This window comes from Diorhabda sublineata, chromosome 9 (genome assembly GCF_026230105.1).
Source record: "Diorhabda sublineata isolate icDioSubl1.1 chromosome 9, icDioSubl1.1, whole genome shotgun sequence".
In the NCBI taxonomy this organism is placed as follows: domain Eukaryota; kingdom Metazoa; phylum Arthropoda; class Insecta; order Coleoptera; family Chrysomelidae; genus Diorhabda; species Diorhabda sublineata.
The window spans coordinates 8,733,994-8,747,795 of NC_079482.1; the positions used below are offsets into that span (position 1 = coordinate 8,733,994).

Here is a 13,802-nt window from a genome sequence, read left to right on the forward strand (position 1 = left end):
GCCATTTTAAAACATTTATTTACAAAACCAATATATTAAGATTAACAATAATTTAAGGCAACTTCACTAAAATATTCTGTGTATCGGAAAGCATAACCAAAAAATGTATTTACAAATACCTACCTTTTCTGATTTGTACATTCTCAAAAACTTACAGCCTATTCCATTAACTGAAATATATGTTTCTATAAAAATGAAAAATATTTCGAGGACTAGAGATAAAACGAATAAATAAAACAAACTCTTATAAAAAAAATTGTAGAGTGTTTGAAAAATGTCAATTCAAAACTTCTGTTATAGACAATGTATCAAAATAACAGCTTACAATTAAAACATTGTAGTAGTAATTAAATTAAATTCCAGCAATAAACCTAAACAGTTAATATTAAATTAATTATGATTATTCATTAGTGTGACAGAAAAAAAAATGAAAATATCTTTTTTATCAAACTTTGTTTTGAATGTTTGTAAACAAAAATGACGAGAATTTATTGGTACCTAACATCACTTATGTTTACTTGATATAATATATACTTTTTACAAATGAATATTTCATTATATATTATTGGCTTTAAGGTAGTCTATTTGAGTATGCTGATTTCATCATATTGTACTTGTTCGGAAATACCTTTGAACCGACCCTATTGGGTAGGCAACCATTAATTTCATTATTGCATACAATCTTCTCTATACTTTTCCATCAGCTAATCAGACCTCTTCCTTTTTATAACATTCCTCGCATATGCCCTTTTCACAACTTCTCCAGAAAAGCTCACTTTACTTTACACACGTTTCTAAAAAGTTTATTCAACCCTTTCATAATTTATCATTACTTTAGTGAATTATTATTTATTATATGGTAGACAATAACGAATGGATGGAAGTTTTAATGAAGACACCATTTTGTGAAAAACAAATGAAAGCGCAAGAGTTTGGTGTAAAAAAAAGCAAAAGGCTGTCAATTTTTATTATGAACACAAATGAGAAAATAGAGACATGCTTAAAATAAAGACTCCTAAATATAGTGAAGAAATAATAAGGGCAGTAAAAGAGGAAAGAATATGACATTGAACGATTATTATACAATTTCAGTACAACTGTAAAAATTAAGAATTTATTTTATGAATGTTGTGGAAATCTTTCAGTGAAGCATATGCAAAAAATAACTCGAGGAAATTTACAAGTAATTGCTTATTCTAAGGTTTCTGAGAAACAATTTCAGGTTATAAGAAAGATAAAAACAAATTATTTATTTTTTTAGAGGTTAAATAAACCTTTATCAAAAAATCGTGAACCATTCTATGTATTTATAATACTTTTATGACAAAATGATTAGAGATTTAATACCAATTAATAATATTTTTCATGATTGAAAACCAAATAAAAGTAGTAACTGGATACTTATTAAGACAAAGCTCATTTTCATAGCTTTAAAGTTTATGGAAACTTTAGGAGTTACAACAAATAATTAAATTTGCTAACGTTAGATGTTAGGTACAAAATAAAAGAAATTCTATAGAAAATACAAATATCTCAATTGAAAACAGTCGAGTTAAATTTTTTACGACAACAAACTATATGACTATGATATGAATTTTTTCCATTGCTAAATTTAACGACCGGAAATCGCTGTATTGACATAACGTACATTTGACAACACTCTACATAAAAAATACAAAAAACCTAATACTAAAACGCAGTTTCTAAAGTAGGAGGCGAAGACTTCTTTTCTTTCTCTTGATTGTTGAGCTGGATATTCCTTGAAGTGATGGGACTAAAATATTGAGCTCTCTGAGCATAAAGTCTTTGAGTAGCTGAAGTGTATGGATGAGGTTCTGCAGATAACTTAGGCATACCTTTTGGTGAGTTTTCATTACTAGAATTTGAATTACGATTCTTTGGAGATCCTTTTCTATCGCTAGAACTATTTGGACTCTCGTCTTCTCTGCAATCTTCGAGAATTGGTGAAGAGAGAACGTCACTTCTTGGACTATTGAATCGCCATTGGGACCTGGGCGATAGAACTTTCGTCAAAGATTTTTGCTCTCGACTTGGGGATCCTGGAGCGTTATTTGAAAACTTTCTATTCACTAAACTACGCGGAGAAGCGCTTAGATCTAATATACTCATCTCTGGTTGAGGCTTAGACGGAGCGGGTTTATCTCGTTGTTTAGAAAGCTTAAGTTGTTCAACAGCAGAAAGCTTTTTGGGGGAGTTTGTACTCGATTTTTGTAAAAGTAACCTTTTGAAATCCAACGTAGAAGTTTGTTTTGTTTTTGGTTTCCGATCACTGCAAGCCCAACTTTGTCTAGATCTGGAATCATTTGGAGGAGAAAGTTTATCTATATCTTCGTTGAAATCTATGTATTCTCCTTTACTAGGTGACCAACTTAACCTTGATTTAGATTTATCTCCTATGTAACCAGTTTCGGGAGATTTAATAATTTTTTTTGAAGTTTCTTTTACTGTTAACGGTGACGCTCTTGGTGATTCTTCTGTTTCTATATTCATTTTTTTCTTACTTTTATGAATAACGGCGTACAACTCTTCGTTAGACATAGTAGATTTTTTCGGCGACAACAATTTATTTTCTAGATTTGTTGCAGCTCTCAGATCACCTTTTGATGAAGGCGTTGAAGACTGAAAGCTTCCTGAGTGTCTAGGATCTATAGGAGATATTTTCAGTGATTCTGGATCATCGCCTGATTGGTATTGAAAAGATACACGCGGATCTTTTTTTTGTGGAGTGTAAGAAGGTATGAAGTGGAGGTTTAGTCGGTTAATATCTGGCATTTGAACTGGAATACCTAATCTTTGATTAAGCATAGTATGTTCTGTTTTATAAATATTTCTTTGGTCAAAATTGATACTTCTTTCTAGGCCTCTTGTTATATCAGGTGTAACAGATCTCTCCGTTTTTGTTTCGTTGGTGAAAAATTGCGTCTTCTTGGAAGGCAGTGTGGAGTACATAGAAGAACCACGTGGTAAATAATACTGATTAGAAATATATCGATTTGCGTCCATGTCCAACAACTGTTCTCCATAACGATACATATTTTGAGGACTAGTCTGGACGTTTTCTGAACAGGCAACAGGTAATTTTGGAAATTGCTTGGTCGGACTCTGTACTCGTTCTGGAAAAACATAAATGACTTTAGTATTTTGTTATAAAACTAGCACTTTTGAGTTATGGAGATAATTATGGTAATAATCAATTATATGAAATATAAAGTGAAATATTTCAAGAAAAAAGTTTAATTTGGGAATGTTTCTTCAAAAAAATCTATTGGAGAAGAGGCGTTTGTAGAATAATTGTTTATAGAGAACATAATTGTTGAGGTAAACTCAAACACCTTTATTGCAACTTTAGAAATTGTTATTTGTAAAGGCCTTTTTTTCGATTATAACGTATAAAGATGACAATTAGTTCAGGTACATGAAATCGTTTTCATACAGTCCATTCCCTATGTACATACATGACTCTTAATAGTTGAATTTGAACAATGCCCGAAAGAAATGCGCAAAACTAACAATGAATATTTCCCAAATCTGACATTTTAAAGTTCTACGTTTATCGAGCATTACAAAATAATAAATTTTGATATAAATAAAACAAGTTCTGTACAAATCTGAATGACCAGCATCAGTTCTGGGTTTCTCTTAATTCAACGCATAGCGTTTGAATAAAGTGAAGTTTAATAGGTTATTCAAATAAAATACTGATCAATATAAATTGAGCAGATAAAAATTTGTTCTTAGAAAATATCTAGTTAAGTTTAACAAATTATGTATCTGAATCATAGCCTGAATGATGGTACTTATAATTGCACGTGTCAATCTTATTTAAACAAGGAAATATGTTGTTGTTGATACGTTGAATGGCTCCTTGGATAGATCCAGAAATATTGGAGAATGCAGTTCTGAGTGTTGCCAGCACTGTTGTTATTTATAAAAATATTATTAACTCGTTACTACAAAACTGTTACTGTAAAATTCCAGCCTTTGTTGCTAATTTATAAAATCCATCATCAATCGAACGAACGACTACCATTACAATATTTCGTGGTTTTGATCTGCCTCGGGTCGTGTCTTGTATTCGTAAAAGGACATTCTTACCATTGGATCAGATGTCAATGTTTCATTAGATTCCATCTTGTACTTACAAATCTCTTTTAGTGTTTCCACGATTCATAATTATAATGCGGGAACTTTGACAAAGAAAATATAAAAGTTTTGTTGCAAATTTGTCTACTTTCAGAATACGACTGATAGCATGAATTTTCTCAATGCACTTCGAGTAGATTTTCACAGATATTTAGCAAACAATACATAACGAACTTTTGTTATACTTCTTTATATGATATCTTTTTATCGCTCCATTTTGAATGAAGCCATCACTTCAACATATTCAGTTTTTTCTGTATGTGCAATTGTGGATTCATTGAACAATTTTTTGTGATCGTTCAGTTACCAATGGTCCACCATTAGGTCTTGTGTTAACTTAAAGTCTTTTATATCATTTTTCTGGGCACACCCAAACATAGCTTTGTGCCTTAATTGCACTGTATTTTATTTACTTTTTTGCCTGGACAAAACACAGTCTATTAGAGGTATAATGATACGGAATCGGACCAACTGACACTGCATGCTCAACTTGATTTGGCGTCAAATAATTTTCTATCAGGTTCTTCGCAGACTTCGCCAATAGAAATAACAAACAGTATGTGTGATCTTTGTGCCTATTTTGCTTTATTCTTCTGTATATTTAGCACACAGGGGTTTTGAATCATCTTTGAATAAGTTCACCTCTTTAACCTCATAAAATGTAGTACGGTATTGATCTATCTATTGAATACTAAAGATGTCTCAGTAACATGAAGAAACGAATGCAAAAGGTAGCTGATTAAACTAGATAGCCTACCAAATCACACGCGCACAATTATCGATAGAAAACAGCTGTAAAATTTAATTTCACAGCCGGATAGTGAGGCATATAAAACAGCGGTGTTTCAAGAGAGATCAAAGCAGTGATATATCTGTAGTATCTAATCTGGACCTGAAACCTCCAATAACCAGTGGTGTAATGCTGAAATTAACTAAACTAAACGGACGTGGATCATTTAGATTAAACTCCACAAGACACATGACTTACAGTCTTATCATACTAGCGGTTTGCGAGCGCCTTCGGAGCGGACGCGCAACGAATGCGTTGTGTTTTTGTAGCGCACAATACACGCATTAACTATTACGCATTACTATTCAGAAAAAAAAATCAATATAAATTGTATCTTCAGCGTTACTGTTCTTGTCATAAACACTTGGTGAAGATTTAATTGGCTGCAATGAATTATTTCGGGGTGGCTCTGGATTTGTAAAACATCTTGAATAGTTTAGAGAATAGATGTTAGACATATGCATGTATTTTTTTAAAACTCATAATCTTTATTTTGGCATTCATTTTATAGTCTGGATAAATTAATTTTAATTATTCAACCAGAGACAATGCAAAGTTGTATTCGGGTTCACTTTCACCACTTATTCTGTATTTATTCATCCTCTCGTCCTTCCTTTGCATTAAGTTTTTTTTAATTACGATCACTACATTCTCTGAGTTTTTGGTCCCATATTATGTAAGGATTATGAATTTCACTTATAAATAACTCATCAATATCCGAATCTCCCAATAATGCCGAGATGATACGAGTGAGCACCTACGTCCTCTCACATTCGTGTACGAGACAGTACAAAATGGCGTCCTCGCTACTATTCGCAGCGATCTCGTTGCGCATCAGCAACGAATTCACTGCGTGTGAGCGGCGTGATCGTTGCGCGCCTACTCCGCTTTGAAGACGCTCGCAATCCGCTAGTATAATGATGCCCTTAATATTAATGAGTTTCTTGTTGATTTGATTTCGCAGCGTTACTAAGCGGGGACCTGACGAAATACAGACGGCACACTCTCGTCAAATCCCGTGAGTCAGTACTTCAGATATTCAGCCGTACCACTCCATCCCGACTATACCACTGCCAATAAACCATTTTGATATAGGTATTTGATATAGGTATATAGTATTATACATTGAAAATAGCATTATACAATAATCAATAACCGTATAAAAGTGGAATATCGAATTTGGGAAATATTCGTTTCCACAACCATCTTTTTTTTCGTGCATACCACAAATTTGACTATAGAGCGGATGATACCGCAATAACAATGAGGCGTGGGAGTGAGAACGAGCCACTGACCTGATCAGAACATAAAAATCTACTACGAAGTAGGTTCGAAATGGTTTACCGAGGCAGCAAAACACACACACACACACACACATTACGACGATCGAACAACCACGACGACAAGAAAGTATAGCCACCGGAGCTAACTCTTCATATGAAGATAATCCCTCCTGGAGTCTCCAATAGAACTAGAAGGTGAGGAAGGAGACTAAGAGCGAACCCCGACGCGGAACACGATGAAAATTCGTCGGAATGACACGGGTGGTGGAATGTCCTATTTAGCATCCATCTATGAACTTAGACGTATTGTGCTTTTTCACGCGCAATGTGTGTATTTCATGATTGTAGGTTTAGTAGTTTCGGCGGAATCAGATGAATCAGAAATATAATTGAAGTTATGAACTTGTTTCTATGGTATATGCTATAGACTAAAATTAATAAATCCATAAATATAAATATTACACATTAAAATTTTTGACAGTACAGCCGATTTTTTCATTTTTATAATATATAGGCGGTATAAAAGTTCAAACCATGCATATAATCGCAAAAACCATGCATCTTGTACGAGAACTGAAAATAAATATTCTGTAACTAACTTACTTTAGTATTTGTCTACACATTACGAAAACTGGTATATACTTAAACGCTTTCGATCAATTAGCTAGTATTATCTTGTGAATAAATATCTTATAGATACTTTGTGATAAGCAGATATAAATTTTGAAGTATCTATTTATAGATATAAATTAAATATATATTTATTTATAATATAATGTTTTTTGATAACTGGATTCTAGATTTAAAATTTCTAATGAATCGACTTTTTGATAAATTATTAGTCACGTTAGCCTGCTAATAATAAGAGGGTTAGTTTTCGACCTCAACCTGAAGATTTCAGCAATTATAATAACGTAGGCAAATATATTTGCGCATTTATTGAGAGATTCTCACTTTCAGCCATTTTGGATGTCAATTTTCTGTTTGAAAATCGTATAAGTGATACGATATGAAAGTTTTTCTAGAGATGTAAAAAACTGAGTATGGAGCTGTCATCAATATTTGATTTTGACAGACAAAATGAACAAGGGGTTACGACATAATGTATAAGGACACTGCACCATCATTTGCGACCCTAAAATATGGGGCAGCTTGAGGGACGACGCACTTTTGGGACGATCAAACCCTGCGACAACCAGCGATTTTATCATTCATGGTACGACGAATTAAAGTTGTAGATATAGTAAATAGTATAGGCATATCGAAAGAACGCATTTGCCACATACTAACTGAAGAATTATGAATGCGTAAGCTATCCGCACGTTGGTCAGTTTGAAGCAGAAGCGCATATGAATACCTGTATCCACCACCACAATTCTGAATCGAAAAAACTATCAAGACACTACCTTGCAAAAAGCGAATCTGCTTCGCAAAAAGCAAAACGATACGATTGCACGTGTGCTACTAGAGCTACGATGTGGGTGGATTCTTCACCACAACATGTCAGCGTAATCATCGCTAAGAGTTCTGAATTTTTTGGTCACTAGACCAATTGCAACACACTCTCCGTACAGCCCGGATTTTGACTAATCTCTAATTAGATATGTAATTGAAAGGGAAACGGTATGAGTCGGCAAGCTGCCAGGCTTGCTACCAGAAGTGAGCGAAGGAAGTCTGTGGCACTACAGGGTGGTTACTATCACAGGATAAATGCTTATAATGTATCATTTCAATAAAACTTTTATAACCAAATTCTCGTTAATTAATTGCTGCGTCTCGAACATAAAGTATGATATAAATAGTTCAGGATACCTCGAACTTTTCTGCACTCAATAAACAGTCTTAAAACTAACAAATCAAATTTTGAGAATAGAAACGAGATATTCATAAAAAATAAAGTTTTAAGATTGAAATTTAGAGCGTTATTGATAGGTGAATCAACGATATATCAAGTGCCAATCTAAATTTCTCAATGCAATGCCCGTCAAAGTATCAGTTTTAATTTTTCATAATGAGGAAGTTGATTGGGATAAAATCACGAAGTATTTAATTTGAAAAAATTAACAAATTCTAAGATAAAATTAATTTGATACTTCTACCGAATTTTATCGTACTAAACATTCAGCCTTGTATTTGGAAATATCTGAATAGAAGAATTTTCGTTAAAAATATATTTTCTCGTACGTAGAATGCTAAGAAAGCGTTTTCGGAATAAAAATATAATAAAGCGTACCTGATTATCCCTTAACATGCGAAATAAACGGTATACAAACTACACTTAGTGTTTTCAGCAAGAGCTATTTCGAAAAGTGCTAATCCATGCTTGCAGTGCAGGTGGTAAATAGGCTTTGTACGTGCCTAACTAAAAGATTACTGGCGGTTCTGAAATGTAATTATCCGGGTCCAGACTTGACGTGATACGTGCGACATTTTTTTTTCTTGTTAATGATGTTGTAATGATGACGATGTGTATAACGTAAGCTTGTGAGTTTTACAATGTGAAATATGATGATGATCTTAGAAGAATGTAAGATACAACTTGGTTCATTATACTAATAGATATTCGTGTTATTCAAAATATTTCCACAAAGCTTTTCATTTTCTCGTCATAGTCTTATCTACAAGTTCAAAAATAGTGATAAAGGTCCTAAAAATATGAGCGATAGCTCATTCGATTCGGAATTAACTCTAGAAAAATGTTTTTGAAGGATTAGAAATAAAATAGAAAAAAATGCTGTTAGTTTTTCGTTAATAACTCGAAAAATAATAATATTTAATCAAATTTGAAGAAAGCTCGTTGAAGACGAGGAAATTTCCCATGAAAATGTCCTAGCTCCCAGAAAACTCTATCTCCATTATTTATAATTTTAATTTAAGGTTGAAAATAGAGCTCCCCGCGGCTATTACGGTATGTGCGCGCCGCCTCTAAAGAGAGTTTATGAAACAAATGATTTTTTTATAATATAAAATATAATTTTAACAATTTGAATAAAATCTAGTATTTTCAAAGAATCGAACGCCGTAGAAAAGAAGTTTAATGAATATTTTTCAAAAAGTTAACCAAATTCCTAATCTCCGAAATCTCAAAAAAAGTTATAAAAACAGTTATATATAAACAAGTGCAATATTTGTTTATAACAAATTGTTAAACTAATGAATAATTAAATAATAAAAAATGTTTTCTGTTATACTATTAAAAATGTAGATCAAGATTTTTAGAAGTAGAATTATTTCTTACTTAATTATTTAAACAATCGAAATATGAAAAAAATAGTTGAAAAACTATAATTATTGCAAAAACAATTTTTCTTTAAATAAAAATTTTCTCTGGACAACTCAATAGCACAAGAAATTTTGGTGCGCGAAACATTTTAAGGAAAAGCTATCCGAAAGCTTCTGGAGAGGTGGCAAAAGTGTGTAGACTGCGACAGAAACCATCTAGAAAAACTGTGAAAATTTCAGTTCCGCAACTTGTTAATAAAATTTTATTTTGAAAAGGCTACATCAATCTATCAATCTAAATAGAGAGGAAAATGTGGAAAAATTTGTTGCACATTCTATTAACTTTTCTTTCAAATTTTTTCAGGGGATAATCTTTTTGGCAGTAATCTGTCATCATGTGAACATCCCACCATCCCTAATACCTCTCCTCCAATACTTTTAAATCATAATGGACAACAAAAAACAGTTTTTAAATTCATACGACAAAACACCCCTTTCCGAGATATCACCCCTAAAAGGATGTGACTAAGATTGAGTTTTTAATTTTTTATAAAATTTCACTAATTCTAGAAACTTGAAATTCTGTAATTTTCATGCACTCGCAAAGGACTAGCTACAGATATTTTTCAATATTCCTGTTACATCATACGGGGGTGAAAAACCGTTACTTTATAAAATAAAGTTATAACTTAAAGTCCTCGTTTTATTTGAAAATATTTTTAATTCTTAAATTTTTTTCCCAAAACCAAAAAACAAACACCATAATTTATATTTTTTTCAATTAATTTAGTGGAAAACAGTAAAGATGTAAAATGTAATACAATTCATAATAAATGCTACAAAATACATGAACGCAGAATATGTGTCATGGTTAAACCTTCAGAAAAAAATTAAATTAAATTTTATTCACCACCAGCTGCGGAAATTTTGTTATAGGAAAGACCCTTTTTAATCTCATACCTTCTCATGACCTTCTGAATTTTGTCGCAATAGTTTAGAAACACCCTGCATATACATATAAAATTATTTTGAATATGGAATATTCTCAAAATGCATTAGTTCTTCTATTTATAGAAGTGTATTTGTAAATTCATCACTACAGACGGTGTGTCAACGTAATGTGTGAAAAACAACTCTTAATGATATATAGTCGACAGACACAAGTCAGAATCTAATTAACATTAAAAACAAATATAAATTAATTTATGGCTGTTAACATGAAATAACTGAAAACCGATTGTTATGAGAGGAACTCGTGGCAGTTACGACCTATTAAATTGAAAGACATTATGTCTGTTACGACACCTTCAAATCATGGTATAAATATTTTACTTATAAGGTTTGTTTATCCATTATTCAATAAAAACATAAGCGATTCGTGATAATAGCTGTCATTTGATGTTTCAAAGTAATTATTTACTGAATTCGCTAATTTTTTTGTCATAATAATAAAAAGTTTTCATGTTGTTGGATTATCTTCTCTAACTAGAGCTACTGGACCGCCACTTTCCCGCGAACTCCAGAGTGTCAGGTTGAATTTTGCACTAGAGCACTTTACCTAGACAATAACAGATTGGAGTCGCGATTGTATTCCACACAATAAATAATGGATCAATAAGCATTATTATAGGTAAAGTACTTTGAGAGCGAAGTTGGAAGAACTGTATCTAAAGTTGCATTAATATGTACCCAAGATCAAAACTTTTGCACTTTCTTCCACAGCAGAAATTACTATCAATAGATAGTGATCACTGTATATCTGTAAGATTTATACAGTTTTGTACTATGATTGATATGAAGGGTTGTTATAGACAAATCAAAATATATTCGTTAATATAGGTGTGGATCTACAAAGTGGAACGTAGATAAGGCCAATAAAATGGTGGGTGTTTATATAATCTGTAAGATAATTGAACCAAGTTATTCTTCATTAATTTTAATATAGAATATTGAATGCGTGAAGTGGTGGTAACTACTTAGAAAGATGCTGTTAACTTATAATCTACTCATTCCAGTTAATTACCCATTCAGAAATAATTATTGAAAACTGTTTTTTAAAGATGTATTAATATGTATTGGATGAGTTTGTTTAATAATAATTCTGTGTTTCAATGTTCGGTAATACAAAAAAGTGATTTCCAATTTTGAATTCGTATTTTTGTATAAACGTTAAATATAACATATGTACCAAAAAATATTGTTAAATTAGGAAGAAATAACATTTTAAAAATTGAAATTATTTTTGCTTTGAATTCTTTAAACGGGCCTAGTTTAGTGTTTTTTTTTCACATTAAAAGAGTTAAGTGCCAAAAAGCATCAAATAATCGTAATAATTCGCTAACAAACACTAGAGAAAAATATGAAAGCATTTACACTAAATGTATGGACCGGAGAATGCAGGATTAATGAATTATTTTTATGAAAATACTTTGTTAGTTTATTTTGATTAGTTATCAAAATTAAGGTAACAGTACTAGATACTGATAAGTATCATAATAATTTAAAACTACGCGGATTATTAAATGGAAAAAAAAATCCGTAAAAGCCAACAATCATAATTGTCGAAGAATTTTAAAATTTGTTAACATATGCAACCGATTGGCTAGTAAAGGTATATCTTCTGGAATTGATTTTAGGCTGCTTTAGCTATTGGACTTAGTTATTATAAAATCTGGTTAACCGAAAGTTGAGATTCAACTGTTTGTTAAAGCCGAATTTATGTATTATAACCATTAGCCAGGGATCGAATGGGTAGTTCAGTTTGAAGTGTTAACCGAGAGTGGAAAAGTATTTTCTCACCTCAATTTTTGTTTACTTTAGCTTGCACATATATTATTATAAATTAATTGATCCATTTGGACGAAATTTTACGAAATAGGCTACTTTGGAAAGACAGTGATGATGATTCATCTGATACTCTGATTACTCTGATTACTACGCAAATTTTTCAGCTCCGATTGACCAAACGGATGGTTTGCAACTTCGTTATAATACCGAACCGATGTTATGCATCGGTGGAGTTTCGACCAGTGGTTTAATACCGTCAGGTTGAACAAAAATGTTATAATATTTACCCTTACAGGGGCATGCCGTTGTGATGAATTTCGAAAGTTTAAAATTACTGACATGTAAGATATCAATTCAACCTTTTTAATAAAATTGCCCGATACTAAAACCAACGAATTCTACCAACTTGATAAATAAGATGCAAAGCTTCGACCATGAACAGATCAGACACGTTCCTTTTTTTTAAATGACCATAAGTCATATGGGATTATTTTAATTAATGCAGAAGCAGATATGTTAACTGTATAAAAAAATAAAATATCAAAAATGTGGAAGAATCCATTTGGCACCACTATTAAAACCTGGATACTACACTGCTGTGGAAGTTCAGTACGTTTGCCGATTAACTCCAAATTCAACTTCGGCTAATATGTGGTAAAGCGAAATGACAAATCAGGAATTACTTTCCAAAATTGTTAATATATAACCGCTAATTACACAGTAAAATTTCGAACCCGACGGTAAAAAAGATACAATGTATAACATATGAAAAAAAGACGTAATTCTCATTATTGCATAATAAACTATTATATTAAGTGAATTTGCATTCATTTTACTGTTTCCGAGAGTAGGAAATGCCTTCGTTGCCACATACAGTAAAGATAAAAGTTTCATAATTGATCAACATTTAGCTTAAGCGTAAAATTAGAATTCATAAAGTTACTTAATTAGTTAATTGGCAATACGTTCAACTAGTTAAATAACTTACCAGAAAGAACGTTCGTACATCTGAAAATAAACAGGAATGTGAAAATCAACATCAAAAATTATTCGAAGCAACGGAAAACATACAAAAATGTTAATCAAGGAACAGCGTACATGAACGAATAAATGCATGAAAAATGAATGATAATGAAATGATTGAATGAAAAATGAGACTACTTACCTTGAATAGCACATTAAATACTAATAACAAATATGAAAAATGATATTTCTAGTCTGTATAAGGAAAAAATTATCGTAACTATAATTCTCCTATCGGAATTTGAAACTAAAAATTTTATCATTGATTCTGGGATGGACAAGAAAACTACCTGCTCCTACACCTGCCGGAGGTTTATTAATTTGAGCCTATAATTCGAAGTGGTGATGGAATTTTTATGATTTTGAAAAATTAGAGTGAAATAGAAATTTTTTCCAAGAAAAATAAATGATCATTATAAGTGATATAGTACAGCAAAACCTATCAATTTTGGATATCTAAGAAATTTTTGTTATAGATAATTCCAGTTAACTTTTGCATTATTAATAGAAATTTTAAAATTTGTTATTTGGGA

General features: G+C 31.7%; 1 protein-coding gene across 1 annotated transcript in view; it reads right to left on the bottom strand.

The window, feature by feature from the left end:
• Nucleotides 1-13,802, bottom strand: part of LOC130448760 (serine-rich adhesin for platelets) — a 262,356-nt gene continuing 248,554 nt past the window's right edge. The window contains exons 6-7 of the mRNA XM_056786265.1: nucleotides 1,649-3,134; nucleotides 1-1,606 (exon numbers count right to left, since the gene is read on the bottom strand). Coding sequence (XP_056642243.1) covers nucleotides 1,690-3,134 — 1,445 coding nt within the window. The 3' untranslated portion in view covers nucleotides 1-1,606; nucleotides 1,649-1,689. The remainder of the gene's footprint in view (nucleotides 1,607-1,648; nucleotides 3,135-13,802) is intronic.